We start from the raw sequence: 17,606 nt of genomic DNA, 5'->3' as shown, positions 1-17,606 counted from the left end.
ATAAATGACTCGAAGAACAGAGTCAGGTATTAAAATGAAACCAAAAAAATAAGGCTGTCTTGTGTACATCAAAGGGATGGATATATCTCTACACCTAATTCTGAAGACTTGGCTTAGAACTTCTATATTGTCTGTTTCTCTCCATAAAGAGAGAGCACATGTTTTAAAAAATGATGTGGCTAGGTGCAGTGGCGCATGCCTGTAATCCCAGAAACTTGGAGTCTTAGGCAGGAGGATTGCAAGTTTGAGATCAGCCTAAGCAACTTAGACCTTGTCTCAAAGAAATGAACAGGGCTGGGAATATAGTTTAGTGGTAGAGAGCTCCTGGGCTCAATCCCCAGCACCCAAAAAAGAAAAAGATGTAAGTTAACCTGATGGTTCCCAGCTTTAATTTAGCTCCCCTGCCCAGCCATCCCAATAGTAGTGGTTTAAGTTTCAGCTTCTTTAGATCAGTTTGGTAATCTGTGCCATTGCTTCAAGTGTTCCCAACAAACTGATTTTCTGTCATCAGTGGCAAGCACAGAGAGTAGGTGGCCCTAAGCAATAATGATTATGACTAGGAACACTCACAAAACTCAGCACCTGTTTCTGGAAAGTAGTTGATTGCTTAAGGAGAACAGCTGACAACTGAGATGTGGAAGTTTCCACTGCTAAAATTGTGGTCAAGATAGTTGATAAGCTGATTTTAAGTCCTTTGTGTATATCAACTTTAACCACAGTTTTAGCAGTTGAAACTTCCACGTCTCATGTCAATATTTATAACAGCTCAATTCACAGTAGCTAAACTATGGAACCAACCTAGGTGTCTCTCAATAGAATGAGTGGATAAAGAAAATGTGGTATATATACTCAATGGAATATTACTCAGCTTTAAAGAAGAGTGAAATTATGACATTTGCCAATAAATGGATGGAGTTGGAGAATATCGTGCTAAGTGAAATAAGCCAAAAGCTGAATGATTTCTCTAGTATGCGGATGCTAATTCACAATAAGGCAGGGGCAGGGGTGACATTAGAGAAGAATAGTGTTACCTTAGACTAGATGGGGGGGGCAAGGGAGAGGATGTGGGGATAGGAAAGATAGTAGAATGAAACAGACATTATTACTTTATGTACATATGTGATTGCATGACCAATGTGATTCTGCAACATGTACGCTCAGAAAAATGAGAAATTATATCCCATTTATGTATGATATATCAAAGTGCATAAATGCATTCTACTGTCATGTGTAACTAATTATAACATTAAAAAGTTAGTATCTTTTTAAATTATCAAAGGTCAATTCCAAAATGAAACATTAGAGAAGTCATTCTGACTACTAATCTATTAGGAATTACTGGGACCCCTAATAGCCTAAGGAGGAGGCTGTGTGTGTGTGTGTGTGTGTATGTGTGTAATATATTATATATACTTTTTAGGGCTACTGGAGGCAGACAGGGATAACCCAAAACAAAATTGGGAAGGTATAATGTCCTCAGAAGTACACATAGTTCTCCTTTCCTGTGACCTGTTCTCAGGAAAGGGTCTGATCAATTCATTCACAATAAGGACTATATATCTGTGGTGCTTAAATATATTTAAGGGGATTTGACTTTTACCCAAGAGATAGTAACTTCAATTAAATTTGACCACCTGCTTTGTTTAGGTAACTGTGTTGGTATTAGTTTTATACTGAACAATTAAGAAATCCTTTTGGCTTTGTATCGTCTATTTGTCAAAGTTATAACGTTCTAATTGTGGAATTATAGGAGCCATGAAATCACTTTTGGGAGACAACCATGTATTTCAGCTATGGTAAGGCTAACTCTAAAGGTCGTTTTTAAAAAAAAGAAAAAGACCTAAAAATAGAATAAGGACTACTAATAGAGAATGGGAAGCGTAAAAGGGAGGGTGGACGTGATCAATGCACAGTATACACATGCATAGAAATACCACAGTGAAATCTATTAATTTGTATAATTCATATGTATTAATAACTTTAAGAAAACAGCTAATCCTCACTAATTGGAAATATTTGAATGCTTTGTAACAAATTTAAGAGGAAGCAAAAAAACTAGTGTATATCTCAAGTGAAACTTCTTTATTTATAACCCTGGGCCTCCCCAGTGCAAATTAGTAGGGAGACTGTTTCCTATTTGTTTAGGTTTCAGGAAGGTATAGTGTAGCTTATCGTCCTTTTTAACCAGGAAATGTTATTTTTTATAACATTGCCATTTAGAATCCTTTGGGTTTCTAAAGGTATTGGTTTGTGAACTTGAAAAGCCCTTGGAAAAGTTTTTATACCTTTTAACTCATTTTGCTGGTGTGCTTTCCCATGTTCACAGACACTACTAAAATTGGGGGAAGTTCATAAAATAGTTTATGGGAAGGCCTTAACTCCAATTTCACAAAAGTCAGTGGAAAACAAAGAGGAAAGATTTGCTTGAAATGTTTCTTTGGGGGAAGGGGAAGAGAGTATATGTCTGGTCTTTTAAAATGAGACCCATTATGGGAGACTAGCTTAAAGACTCCTGGAAGATAGGACTTCAAATGCTGTTAGTTCAATCTCTGTCTTCTGGACTTTGGTATCAGTCTTACATCCCTTTGTTTAATTAGATTTTTTTGTTCCCTAAAACTGTTCTACCCTTTTTAATATGATAGATATCTTCAAAGGAATGTTTGAAAAAATGAAGACTGTCACAGATAAGTGCTTATTACATATAGGGAGATTCTAATTGGGGAAGTTGTGTTCTTTGAATAAGCCATGGAATATGCCCTCTAGGATACATCACAGTCTACTTATCAAAAGCTCACTTTATTTGAATACAATGAAAGAAATAAAGCCTTGCTCTTTTAGGTATTTTGAAATGTGGCTCAGTCGTGATTAATGTAAGCAGTGTCCATAATTGACCTGACACATTTTTTTTTTTGGTGTTTCAGATTCAGATATCTTAATTTGACTCTCCATTTGTAAAGGAAAAAAATAAAAGGGTGGGGTGTTTTTAAACAAAGATCTTATTTTGATTTATCATTTTATTTTCTATTTTTTATTTAAAGTGCTTGCTTACAACTTTAATATTTTATTTTTCTTTCTTTCTTTTTCAGATGCTTATTGGAGAAACTCTGTCTGTTTACTTTAAACTCTTGCACTCAAATTCCTTTATCAGGAATAGTTACATAGCCACTACTTACAAAGCCATTGGAACCTTTTTATTTGGTGCAGCTGCTAGTCAGTCCCTGACTGACATTGCCAAGTATTCGATAGGAAGACTGCGACCTCACTTCTTGGATGTTTGTGACCCGGATTGGTCAAAAATCAACTGCAGTGATGGCTATATTGAGAACTACATATGTCGAGGGAATGCAGACAAAGTTAAGGAAGGCAGGTGAGTGTTAAGTCTGTAATGCTTGTTTCATTTTGGGTATTCTTGGACTGGAAGGTTTCACTGATTTGGAACACAAGCCATTGGCTAGCTGAAAAAAGAGAGAAGGTAGTGTGATCACTGGGAGTGAATTGAAATCATATATGTACAAGTCTTGTATTCTATTCTTTTTTCCTCTTTATTTTAAAAATATTTTTAATTTTTAAAACTTTGTTCTTTTTAGATGTACAAGACAGTGGAGTATATTTTGACATATGTATGTAGAGTATAACTTATTCTGATTAGGTCATTTTTCCTCTTTTAACTGTGGTTTTTTATCAATTTAAGAGCATTTTACTGAAACTATTTTCATTGCCAGTGTGTAAGAATGTAAAATGAACTATATAGATCATGTAGGCCAGGGTCAGCAAACTTTAAGATGCCAGATTAAAAATATTTGAGGATTTGGAGGCCATATGTTCTTTTTCACAAATATTGAACTCTGCCATTATAGCAGAAAGGCAGCCATAGGTAAATGAATGTGTGGCTGTGATCCCGTAAAACTTTATTTATACAAAATAAAACTGTCCCAGGAGTCAGTTTGCTCAATCCTGATCCAATCCAACCATTCTATGAAGCTCTGCTAGATCTTGTAGTATTCTTAGAGTATATTTTTGTAAGGGGAGGTTCACATCATGACAGTTCTTAGTCCTCAGGTTGCTGCTTCCTACTCCTTTTCCTCTTCCTCCTCCTTATTGAGATTAGAATCCAGGGCCTTATCATGCTAGGAAAGTGCCCTCTCACTTTCTACACCCCCAGCCCAGGTTGCCTTCTTATACACCCTCATTAAACTACTTTTTGTATTCCAAATTACTGTTAGCCATGAATAAAATACAATATTTAACCTGGGCATGGTGGTGCATGCCTGTAATTCCAGCGGCTCAGGAGACGGAGGAAAGAGGATTGCGAGTTCAAAGCCAGCCTCAGCAAAGGCAAGGCACTAAGCAACTCAGTGAGACCCTGTCTCTAATAAAATACAAAATAGGACTAGGGATGTGGCTCAGTAGTTGAGTGCCCCTGAATTTAATCCCTGGTTACCTGCCCCCAACCAAAAAAAAAAAAAAAAAAAAAGAAATACAGTGTTTAGAATCCAGAAGGTCTAATTCCTTTAATTTATAGATGAGGTTAAAAAAACAGACCCAGTAACATTAAGTGAAGCCATAGTTGGCAGCAGAGCCAATTCTTCATCTCAAGTCTCAAAATTGCCAGGTTTGTCTTTTCTGTATGGTTACCTTCTTATATTTTAAGATAGCTATTAATTTCCCTTACTTGTTCATCATCCAGCAAACATTTTTTTCTGGGTGAAGCATCCTTTGATTGTTTTATATGATTTCAAGATACTTCATTGTCTTTGTTCTCTTGTAAGCAATATAGGCCTGTAGATAGCAGTTTTTGCATTTAGTGTGGATGAAAAAAACACCTTATTTAGCTAGAGTATAAACTATGCCCTATGCTAGGGATTTGGCAGTGAACAAGACATTTCGGGCTGCCATTTTTTTAAAAAACATTTTTCAGTTGTTGATGGACCTTTATTTAATTTATTTATATGTGGTGTTGAGAATAAACCCAGTGCCTCATACATGCTAGGTGAGGGCTCTGCCACTGAGCTACAACCCCAGCCTTTGGGCCCCCATTTTTGTGGAAGAATACTCATTAAACAAATGATGAGAATGGAAGAGGACCCTCCTGGTGATGATGAGGTTGAAGAATGGAGAGCTCATGCTACTGAATGGCAAGCTTTGAGGTGATAAGGAGAACTGATATGGATGTAAAGACTTAAAGGAGGGAAAAGTGACTGAGGAGGTAGAAGTTGAAAAAAGAGAAGGTGATATTTTTAGGTAGCAGTTGATATTTTTTATTTGATCTCAGGTGAGGGGTAGAGTAAGAGCAGTCTAGAAATGGCTTTGAGAAGTAATGAAGATACTAATATTAATACTGGACTCTTAAGGTGTATGGGATATGGAGATCTCTTTTGCTGCTTTGATAGAACTAAGGGGCCAAGCAGACCTAGGGAAAGGCTCTTTAATTGGATGACTCATAGATAAACTTTCAGGGAAGAGTTGGAAGACACAGGAAACGATAGAGGACTTTAACAATAGAAGTGGAATTCCAGAGTTTGTGGTGGTGGAGTCGGGATGGAGGGAATGATCAAATGAGTTGCTGGGAACTGAGGAACCTTACTGGAACTGAGGCTGAAATTTAGGACAAATTATAGAGAATAACTGAGTAAAAACAGCATGAGAAACAAAGTTAGTAGAATAAAATTATCAGTTTCTTCTTTCATTTGAAGTTTAACTGTACAGCCTCATAAAAATACCATATGGATTTAAATTGAAGAATGAAAACTACCTTTAAGAATTTAGCTCACAAAGGAAAAGAAAAACACAGCTGCTCCTTGACTTATAATGGGGTTATGTTATAATGAACCCATCATTAATGTTGAACCCCGACACAAAGAAAAGACCACCTACTCCAATTTTAAATCAAATTAAAGCAAGCTTGTATTTGTGTACACAAAGGGAGCTGATCAGCGGCTGTCTCCCCTAACACGGCTAGAGACCAGCCCCCCAGCTCTTCAAGAATGAGATTTTATAGCACAAAAAGTTGCAAAGGGATGTCTTGAGAACTTATAGATAACAAGACTTTGATAACCTACTATCTGCCTTTGTATTATGCTTATCAAAGTATCATAGTAGGTTAATGATCCACATGGCATGATATTTCAAGGTAGGGAGTAAATTCAGATCCCAACATCAGAATTTATGAGATGCCGCTAAGGTTTCAGAGAGGGTTGTTATCTGGTCAGGGAAAACCAGGCATGGGTGAGTTCAAGGCATGGGCAGGAATTCTAAACAAGTTTAGCAATCGCAGTAATTTATAGTAAAACAGAAATTAACTTTTCTTGACTTTGTGACAAAATGACTCCCAATCTTAAGATGGAATTAGGATGGGTTCATCAATTAACTGAAAAGTAAAAAATGCATTTAATATATCTAACCTATTAGACATCTAAGCTTAACAACAAAGTATTCTGTAGAATATCAGTTGTTTACCTTCTTGGTCATGTGACTAACTGGAAGCTATGGCTCTCTGCTGCCCAAGTCTTTCAAACCATGAATTTGGTATATCTGTTCATTTGTTTTGGTTTTCTTTAGTTTGTCTTACCAGTATTTTTAAGTTTTCAGTGTCTGGGTCTTGTGCACTTTTTGTGAAACACATTGCTAAGTTTTTAATGTTTCTTGATGCCATTGTGAAAAGCTGGTTTTTTTTTAGTATCTTTAATTTTTAGTTGTTTGGATTGTGTAGAAATACAATTGGTTTTTACATTGATTTTGTGTCCTACAACCAAGCTAATTTAATTTATTAATTGGAGTAACTTTTATTGACTCCTCAAGATTTTCTATATTCCTATTTATGCTGTGAACAAAGAAAATTGTACTACTTCTTTTTTCTGATTTTTTGCCTTGTCTTGTAATACTGGCTAAAACTTCTTATATAAAGTTTAAAGAAGTGGCAAGAGCAAATATGTACTTGGAAAAAATGTTTATTACATCCATGTATATTATAAACCCAACAAAAAAATGTCTCAGTTTAGATTTTCTATCTTCGTCTGTTTTGTACTGCTATAAAAAGAATACCACCAACTGGGTAATTTAAAATGAACATAAGTTTATTGACTCATGGTTCTGGAGACTGGGAAGTCCCAATTCAAGGGGCAGAATCTGATGAGGGTCTTCTTGCTGCATCAGGGAATATCAGCAGCTTGGCCAAAGGCTTCATTGGGGAGAGGGAGAAATGCCTATTCCTGTGATGATGACATTTATCCACTGATGTGGGGAGAGCCTTCATGTCCTAATCACCTTTTAAAGATCCCATCTCTCAGCACTGTTGCCTTGGGAATTAAGTTTCCAACATATAAACTTTGGGGGACACATTCAATCTATAGCATAGAGGAATGGGCAAGTCATATAGTAGTTGTAAGTTTTACTTTTTAAGAATCTTTGAAACTTTTCCAAAGTGGTTGTACCAGTTTACATTGCTATCAGTGGTATATGAGAGTTTGAATTGCTCTACATTGTTGCCAATATGGGGTTAATCTTTTTAATTGTAGCTATTTTATATAGTATTATCTCACTGTGGTTTTAATTTGTATTTCTCTAATGATTAATGATATTGGTAATCTTTGCATATGCTTATTTGCCACTTCACTCTTGTTAAATCTTTCATCCATTTAAAAAACTGGGTTTTCTTGTTTATATTTTCTTCTTGGGTATTGAAATTTCTTAAAATATATATTCTGGATACAAGTTCCTTATCGGCTATGCATTTCAAATATCTTTTCCCAGTCTGCACTTGTCTTTCCATTCTCTCTTTCTGTATTTTTATTTGGATAGGCCATGCCATTTATCCTAGACTCTCCTTGAACTACTGGGCTTCAAGTGATCCTCCTGTCTCGGCCTCCTGGACTACAATCACTATGCCTAGCTGTAGTAATTCTTTTGACTGCAAATTAATTTTATTCAGATAACTTTAAGAACACTTTATTTATTGTTGTTTTTAAAAAAGGTAACATGTGAATTAACAGGAAAAAATATGGTGTATTATTTTATTGTTTACTGGGAACCAAAGAAGGGAGCTTATTTTCAGTGATAAAAAAACTAATCTGAGAGTTAACCATCTTCTTAATAAATGGTGTACATATCCAAATTTTCTCAGTACTGCTCATTTGCTATTTGTTTTTATCCTTGTAGCATTCTTACAGCATAAACAGAGAGGGTAGTACAGTCCCACTTCCATGAATGAACACCTAGAGCAGAGTGAGGATTAGCATCTAAGTTTTTATCCTAGAAGCAGTTCTGTGGTGCTATGACCTCAATTTCAGGACTTTGATTCTCAGTTTTGTACTTTTCCACCAAGCCCTATGCCTGTCTCTCTAATATATCTCCTGGATCAACCACCATAAAAGACAGGGAAACTAATCTTTTCTCTCATTCAAGGAATTTAAGAAAGTCATTATAAGGGTTTGCCTGAATTCTAGAAAATGTCTTTGTAAATGATTCTTAAAAGACACAAATTCTTCATACATCTCTTGTTTCTCTTGTTCAGGTACATAAATTTTGGCACAAAATTTTTTTATGAAGATATTTCTTGTTGATGAGATTTTGTTTCTATATATAAGCTATCACATTTTGGCAATATGTTAAGAAATAGTTTATTTAAAATGTATAAAAATCATTTTTCAGTTGTTATGTGTCAATACTCCCTTCCTAGAGTGTATAAATTGGCTGACAGGTACAGTTACTCTGATTGTCCTTTTTTTTTTTTTTTTTAATTTTGGTACCAGAGATTGAACTCAGAGGCACTCGACCACTGAACCACATCCCCAGCCCTGTTTTTTTTTTTTTTTTTTTTTTTTTTTAGTTTTATTTAATAGAGACAGAGTCTCACTGAGTCTCGCTTTTGCTGAGGCTAGCTTTGAACTTGGGATCATCCTGAGTTGTTTAGAGCCTCGCTTTTGCTGAGACTAGCTTTGAACTTGGGATCATCCTGCCTCAGCTTCCTCAGCCTCTGGGATTACAGGCGTGTGCCACCAGGCTCTGCTACACTCTGATTATACTTTTGACCTAAGTGTATATAGGCTTTTTTTTTTCTGCCATCTTTTAAGGATTCTGCATATGAATTGTGTACTTCAAGTCTTATAGAAGGGCTGGGAAAACAACCTCTTTAAAAACAGTATGAGCATCTATGTAACTCACACTGTAGACTTACACGCATTAAAAATAATTGTAATTTTTAATGAGAAGATCCTGTGTTAAATTTTGGGCTTCCAAAGCAAGGAGAAAGAATCATCAAATGGAGAAATGAAATTATGGCAAGACTTTGTATCTTCACAGAAAATTGTGATTTCCATTTGTGCTTCCAGAATGTTATTAACAGTTTCAGAGCTGTATAATAATGATACATAACTGTGGCTTTGCATTTCTGTTCTATTGTGGAATATAGTTTAGCTGGATATAGACTTTCCTATTCTTTCTCTTGAATTTTAAAAGCCAAAAAGCCAAAAAAAATGCAAAAACATTTCTGTTTAAATATTATCTATAGGCTAGTATTATGGTGTAATCTGCTCTTTTGACTCATTTACCTTCATTACCTGTCCCCATATAAGTTTTTACTAATAAAATTATAATGGCTTGACACTGGGGAGAAGGGAACATAACACTCCAAATGAGTCATTTTTTGTTGATAATATAAAGGAGTCAGAGTTACATGTTAGGATGAGAATATCCTCCTATAATTTTGGTTTTGCTTTTGATTTTTTCCCTTTCATTCACTTAATTTCTTGCCCCATCTCTGTTTCCTGCACATGTGCATGCCCTTGTGCTGTGTCTGCCATCACTGATATCATAGGAATTTCCCCAGACTTCAGTTGTGGTGGCCATTAGGTCCTAGATTTAAAAAAAAAAAAAAAATAAAGGAAATAAATGGATTTTAATGGAATACTTATTAACTGCACTATCTAGAAAGTTATACTTACTGTTTAGAATTAATACTTGAGAATTTGCTATACATTAAATGGGGCTGTACTTGCAACACTAAAACATGTGGTTAAGACTACCATTGCAAATGGATCTTGCATATGCTAGGAAGTATTCTACCTGTGAACTACATTTCTAGTCCTAAATTTCAAAGTGCAAACTTGGTGTTTCCGATCAATTCCGAGTGGCTGATCTCTAGTTTTGTGAATCAGATATTCAAAACAAACTTACTCATGTTTAGATTATGGCAGTCTTGTATTGTTTAGAAGGTTAATTGCAATATATATGATTAAGTGTGAGAAATAATTTCTTAAATGCAGATCTCATGCTGGTAAATAAAGCTGAAATTTGAGCACATGCCTTCTATAATAGTAAAACACATTCTAAGTAGACTGGCTGGGTGTAGTACTTAAGCACTTGGTAAAATCTGCTAGGATTGCTTCTTCTATAAATGGTCTAATTGTAGACATTACCAGATAATTCCTTATACCTCCAAAAAATTGATTTGTTCAGGTTTATTGTATTATTCATGTGTATGTCAGTAGCTCAACAACCTTCTTTATAATCATGTCTATATGGAAATATCAACATATAAGATTAAGTAGGGGGTGATTTAAAAAGATCCTTCACTTTATGAAAGGTATTATTTATGAAAGTTATTATTTAAAAGTAATCTGGCCGGGCACGATGGCACATGCCTGTAATCCCAGTGGCTCGGGAGGCTGAGACAGGTGGATTTCAAGTTCAAAGCCAGCCTTAGCAAAAGTGAGGCACTAAGCAACTCAGTGAGACTCTGTCTCTAAATAAAATACAAAGTCGGGCTGGACCCTTCTTGGGTCCTTGAATTGCCAGTTGTGTTTCAGCACAAATCTTTGTGTGCATTTCTCTAGGATAGATTCCTTGAAGTAGAATTACTGAATCAAAAATATGTTTTTCATGTGGGTAGATAGTCAAGCCATCCTCTTGAAAGTGTGTAAGTGAAGTTCACATTTTCCCCGTCATCACCTACTTAGTATCCTAGATATGGGATTTTTGTACATAATCTAATGCTGATTATCTACAATGTTTGATATCTAATGCTGGAACCTTTAGCATGGTTATTATCAGCATCCTTTCAAAATAAAGTAGAACTAATACTTAGGAAAAGTTAGTGTTCATTAAGAGGTCATTGCTCACATGTCCGTTTGTATAGGACATTTTAAACTTTAAAAAAAAAAAAAAAAAACAGGATAATTCAGTATTTAAAGGTTACCACAAAGGGAAATTTCTCTTACAGTTCAAGTTAATATGGTTTATGTGAATATTTAAAATCAGGAAATAAGTTGTAAAGAAACTGTCTCTTGTTGTAATTGTCTTCCTATTATTTTGCCTTTGGAGTGTACAAATTATTATTCTCTTCAAATGGTTACTGACAACATCTATTTTTTCATAGATTGTCCAGCTTCATACATACTACTTCATACATTTTGCCACATATAAATTATAATTTCTGTTCTTTCTGATTGGTTCTCACTGCCTGGAGATGTTAGGATTAAAAATCTTTCTGGATTTCTCTACTGTTCGTTGTAGTGAAATCCTGGCACAGTTGGGAAGACTCAGATTTGAGCATGAAAGAGATAGTTGGGGCTTTTGAGCAAGTTATTGAAACTGTGTGAAGCTCATCTTCTCTGTGTGCACATAAGAGTTTTGTGAGGAACATAGGTAATGTGTATCATGTACCTGAATGTACTCGGTAACTCTATAACAATTTATGTGGTTTGACAACTTTTCTGCATTGGACTGCTTTAAGTAATCAATTTTAGAACAATTTTTAGGGGGAAAGGAAGTTGTAATTTGCATCAGAGCCAACTTTGGCATACCCAGGGGTTGGTGGTATATCAGTAATTGGAAACATTTGTGCATTTGTGAGCATTGGCCACTGTATGATTAAAAACAAATCACATTTTGTCAAACTGTTGTGTCACCTACTGAAATGATTGTTTTTAGATAGCATTTTACTTTTTTTTTTAAAGCCTATTTCTATTTTTGGCGATATAGAGGGTTAGAAATGCCTTCTGATCTTGTTCAACTAAACATGCTAGAAAATATGCCCCCCACATTCATATGCACTGTTTCTTAAATTATATATACGATATATATGTGTGAATATATGTATGTGTGTGTGTGTGTGTGTGTGTGTGGTAGTTGGTGTAGTGGCACCTGCACATAATCCCAACTACTTGGGAGGATGAGGAAGGAGGAATGTTTGAGCTCAGGATTCAAGATCACCCTGGACAACATAGCAAGACCCTATTTTAAAAAATTATACCTATATCTATATATATCATACACACGTATAGACATACATACATATAAATGTATAAATAGCTTAGCTGAGACCCGAGGCCAGGATCAGTTAGTGTTGAAGATCCAATGTGTGCCCTGTCTGCCATTTTCTGAAAGCCTAGAACCCAAGTTTGGTAGACTGTGAATATGAAGTGTAGGTGATGAAGACAGACTGAGGAGAGTAAGAAGACATACAGGAGGCACAGGGATAATGTAAGGACTCCCAAAGGGCAGTATCCTCCACGTGGGAGATATTAAGAAGAATTCTTAACCACAAGACCACAGTCACACTCACTGGTCTGGAGCCAGAATTCATGCTACCTGTATGTCTTTTTTTAAGAAAAAAAGTTTGAAGGTCAAAGTGGATCTATAGTGAACACAGCACAAGTTGATACAAGTCTCTCTTGGAAGAATTCTCTTTAAACCAGGATCTCTGAGATTCCCCAATGATGGAGTCCCAAGGACATGAACACATATTTTAATATAATGAACATACATAGAAACAAGCTACCTTAAGTGAGAGTCAGCAAATATAACAAGTTACATAAACTCAAAGATTGCAGATACTAGAATTACCATGTAGAATATAAATATGTCTGCTGTGTAGACTAAGGGGAGCTTGAAAATATGTTAATAGGATTGATCAGATAGATTTGAAAAAAACCAAAGAGATCTGTAAATGAAACATATCTAGTAATTTAAATTTTAAAAATGGAACAGATTGATTAGACACAGTGAAAGGGAAAACTGAAGTGAAAGGTAGACCTAAAAAGGTAAGATCAGAAATACAGAAGGAAGGTTAAGAGAGAGGGATACAATAAGAAGGTAGATTACAAGGTCATTCAGAAACTCGCAAAAAGATAGTAGGATAGAGGATATGCAGTATTCCAAGTGGCTGGGAACTTTACAAAATTGGTGAAGAGTATAAATACTCAGATATAGGAAGCCAATAAGTACCAAACCAGGTAAATAAAAAGAAGTCCCTACTTGATATATGATAGTTGTAGACTATTGAAGACTTGGGCATGGGGGGCAGTGGGGAGCAATGAAAGAGAGAAGACAGAATACAGAAAGGAATGGCACAGAGGCTTATATTTTAACAGCAAAAGCAGAAGCCATAGATAATGTAATGATATCCTCAGAGTCACGAGGAAGAAAATCATTAACCTAGAATTCTGTATTAAAAAAAAAAATTATTCCAGAATGAATGCGCCCAGCATGCTTGTGCGCACATGTAATCCCCTCAGCAGGCTGAGGCCCAGAGGATCTTGAGTGTCAAAGCCAGCCTCAGCAACTTAGCAAGGCCCTAAGTAACTCAGCGAGAACCTGTCTCTAAATAAAATATATTAGAAAATAAAAAGAGGGCTGGGGATGTGGCTCAGTAGTAAGTGCCCCTGGGTTCGATCCCTGGTACAAAAAAAAGAAAAAAAAAATGTAAGCGAGGGCTGGAGATGTAGCTCCATGGTAGAGAGCTTGCTTAGCATGCATGAGGTCCTAGGTCCAACCCCCCAGTACTGCTCCTCCCACAAAGATATAAAGATACTTCCAAAGTAAAAGGATAGTTAAAATTGTGGTTTCCAGTGCTTTTAAACTCTGGAGAATGGGGAGGAAAGAAGGAAGAAAGTCTGTTAGTGAGGGAAGAGCCCAGGGATGATTGGCTGGGTTCCTTGTGATTTAACCTCATGAGCCCCAAAACGCTTAAGAAATGGTTCATATGAGCTAATTGTTTCTGATGACTGATAAAGGCTGGATTTGATTGTCTTTGCAGATTTTAAGATCAAATATGGATGTAGATGTTGGGAGTACAGAGGTGGCAGTATGGCTGAATCCAGTGGGAACTCAGATATAAAGTTGGGGTGATGGCTATGATATTGAGGTTCAGACTGAGTTTAATCACCTTTTCAAGAAGAAGGGGGTACCCTGGATAATGAAGGAAGAGGGGGAAATCTTAAATCTGCCATTTGTAAAAAGACTTCATTCACAGTAAGTTACATAATCAAGACCAAAGAATGTACTTACTAATTGAAGGTTCCTTAATGTTTAACAGACCATTCCCTAGAGTTGGTGAAAACAGCAGCATTTGAAAATACATTTTTCCCTCTGAAAACATTTTCCTAAGATTTGATGACAGTTGGCTTTAATTGTTACTTTTTCTTCATCACTGGGGCAGTTATGAAGTGAGATGGGACTGGTTAAAATTCCCAAGGGAAGGATCTTTAGCTAGGGACAAAGTCTTAAACATTTCAGCTGAGATCACTGTGAAGCAGACACAAGCATTTGGACTTATTTTTGGATTTTATTAATTTACCCATACAATTTTTTTGGGAGGCAGGCATTGGGGATTGAACCCAGGGGTGCTTAACCACTGAGCCACATCCCTAGCCTTTTCTTACATTTTATTTAGAGACAGGATCTTGCTGAGTTACTTAGGGCCTCACTAAGTTGCTGAGGCTGGCTTTGAACTCACAAGCCTCCTCCTGCCCCAGCCTCCTGAGCCACTGGGATCATGGGTGTGCGCCACCACACCGGGCTCCATACAAATATTTAGTTCATTTGTGGATTATGGATATGATAAGATATCTGTAGGAGCAAATGCATTTCCTTGAGATTCCAGTAGAACTAGATTTGTATGGAATATGAATAATTTGAATTTATGTCTTCTGTGGGTCTGTTTTCTTTTTAACAGAAGTAAAAGTTCATATTACCATGATCTGTTTGATAAGTTACTGTGTGTAAAGATTTAGAAAGTGATAATGAGTAGTTCTTTCTTTTTTTAATCCCTGTTGAAGTCATGGGCAGACTTCTTGATTCAACTATTTCATTTTCATCCTATGAAATTGCTCTGTTGTGGATTGAGAGCTGTTTAAACTACTAAAGTTTCCAGTTTGTGATTTCATGGTACAAGGTATAGGATTTAGTGAAATGAAATGGCTTGACTTTGAGCCTGTTTCTGTCATCATAGTTACATTCACTCGATGGGCCTTGACAGTCCCTAAAATTGTCTTTTTTAATATGTAGGCTATTCAGTTTATTGAAACTAACTATAAAATGTACAGAACTCTGCTCTACCCATTCTATGTGGCCAAACAGTACTCTACACACTCTGTGTGGCCAAACAGAAAAGCTAAGCAGTGCTTTATTTATCTGTTTTACCTAGATTAAAACCAGAACAGTTAGCAGGTTTAGTTATATAATTCCTAGGTAGCACAGGACATTAGAAGATTCTCTTAGGAATGTATATGACAATCAGAATTTTGGGTGGGAAAAGCAAATTCTTGATAGAATCATTCTCAATATATGTTTAAGAAATCTTTACTTTCTCTCCTATCCTCTGTGGCCAGATTTACACACATCACTCTCTGTTTTTGGGTTTTAGGAGTCTCTCTTTCTTTCTGAATCCCAGGAACCTACATAGGCTTTAAATTCCTTTTGAATAAGTAAAATACCTTTGTTCTTATTTTTGTATAGGGGAAAAGCAGTCAGGAGAAACATCATAATTATTTGTATGGGTATCTTTTCATGTGTAGGTTGTATCTAGAGTGTGCTTGTCTTCTTGCATCAGTAGGTAATTCTTTGAGAGCATGATTTAGATCTTGAATATTAGTAAGCTTTATCTTTCTTTTTCAGAAGTGCTATAAAATTAAAATTTGCCATCACTATCATTTTTAGGTGGGAAAATGATACTCAGATATTTATAGATATTAAAAGATGTTCATTTGGTACAGAATGATCAGAGCACAATTTAAAAATAAATGTCAAAAGCATTTCATATTGTGGGAAATCTAAGGCAAGATGTGTGTTCACTTAAAACACAAAATTATTAATATGGATAGAGAAAAGGGATAAACTTCCAAGTGTCCCAAAGGAGGCATTACCTTATTCAGGTACAAACCCTGCAAATGGAAAACCTAAATCACAGTCATATGGATTTTTATGCAGTCAGGTCAAAGCCCTTTGTGCCAGTTACAGCTTGTCAGTATCGCTCTTCCAACAGCTATAGAAATGCCTGGCGAGTTTGGTCACAATGATTCATCACCCATCTTGGGTTTCAATAAAATGATCCCACATATGAATCTGACCTCATGTCCTCTTTGGACACCTTGACAGTTCCTGTCTTAATTGCGTCTCCACCCTCATCCTTCTAATTTCTGAAGGTAGGAGGAGGGAGCTTTGTGCCCTCTGAAGGGAAGGAGATTTATGAGATCAGGTAGTGGTAGAGTGCTTGTCTAGTGTACGCGAGGCCCTGGGTTTGATCTTCTGCACTGAAGAAAGAAAAGAACTGCAAAACAAAATGAGTTCACCACCAGCATATATGCAGGCCCTCCAAAAGTAGGCTCTGCCTCAGGGAGAAAAATGAATGTCTCTCTTGTTTCTCTTCTAGGTTGTCCTTCTATTCTGGCCACTCCTCGTTCTCCATGTACTGCATGCTGTTCCTGGCAGTAAGTACCTCATGTCTGCTGATGGTTGGGGATGTGATGCGTGGGATGCTTGATTCTCCTAAGTGTCTGCTCTTGGGTTGCAAGTGGCAAAAGCCAAACAGACCATCAAATCTTTAAGTCTCCTGCTAAGAATGAACTGATGGGATACCCGTCATTGGGACATTTTCTGGAACACACAGATGTCTTCTGTGTACTCATAGAGGTCACTGATCCAGAGTCCCGGGCACCCTAATTGGGAGCAGGCTCCCCATTGCTCATTGTGGGCGTTCAGCAGCCTCTTTGCTATGCCCAGGGCCTGCTCTGGTGAGCTGAATCCTGCTTATTGTAAGTGAGGGCAGCTGTTGTTGCTCCTGTTTGAGCAGGTTTTGTTTTTCTTTCATATTCTGAAACATTTCCCAAACTGCTTTCCACTGGACCAGAGAGGCTTCTACTTCTGGAAGTGGTCATTTGCTCGACTTCCAGGTCCGAGTCTGACTGCTAGGCTTTTGAGCAGCACATAGTTTGCTGATGCATTTTACTAGCTTGGCAGTGAGGAGTTAGAAAAGATATGCACCCATTGTTTGCTTATCAAGTTAGAGATTAATACATAAGGTTTTTTTTTGGAGAGTAATTAATAGAAGACCAAACTCTAGGACATATTCAGGGGATCTTTAAAAGTCAATTTAAATTTATTTTTATATTTTATTATGTTCTTTCTCTACATATACATATAAATGTGTGTGTGTGTGTGTGTGTGTGTATATATATATGTGTATGTGTATATATGTGTATATGTGTGTGTGTGTGTGTGTGTGTGTATATATATATATATATATATATATATATATATATAAAACTGTATAGTGTATTATCAACATTTAGGGGGAAAGGGATAAGATTTCTGTCTTAATAGATCAACTCTAA

At 36.3% G+C, this 17,606-nt stretch overlaps 1 protein-coding gene across 6 annotated transcripts in view; it reads left to right on the top strand.

The window, feature by feature from the left end:
• Plpp1 (phospholipid phosphatase 1) overlaps window positions 1-17,606 on the top strand; it is a 91,721-nt gene that overhangs the window by 64,293 nt on the left and 9,822 nt on the right. For all 6 annotated transcript variants that reach the window (XM_046456296.1, XM_046456293.2, XM_046456294.2 and 3 more), the window contains 2 exons: window positions 3,087-3,367; window positions 16,646-16,703. In XM_046456296.1, coding sequence (XP_046312252.1) covers window positions 3,087-3,367; window positions 16,646-16,703 — 339 coding nt within the window. The remainder of the gene's footprint in view (window positions 1-3,086; window positions 3,368-16,645; window positions 16,704-17,606) is intronic.

This window comes from Marmota monax, unplaced genomic scaffold (assembly GCF_021218885.2).
Source record: "Marmota monax isolate L192 unplaced genomic scaffold, Marmota_monax_Labrador192_F-V1.1 WCK01_AAM20220418_F8-fsc00037, whole genome shotgun sequence".
NCBI classification, from domain to species: Eukaryota; Metazoa; Chordata; class Mammalia; order Rodentia; family Sciuridae; genus Marmota; species Marmota monax.
This window is presented reverse-complemented; position numbering and strand designations above follow the sequence as displayed.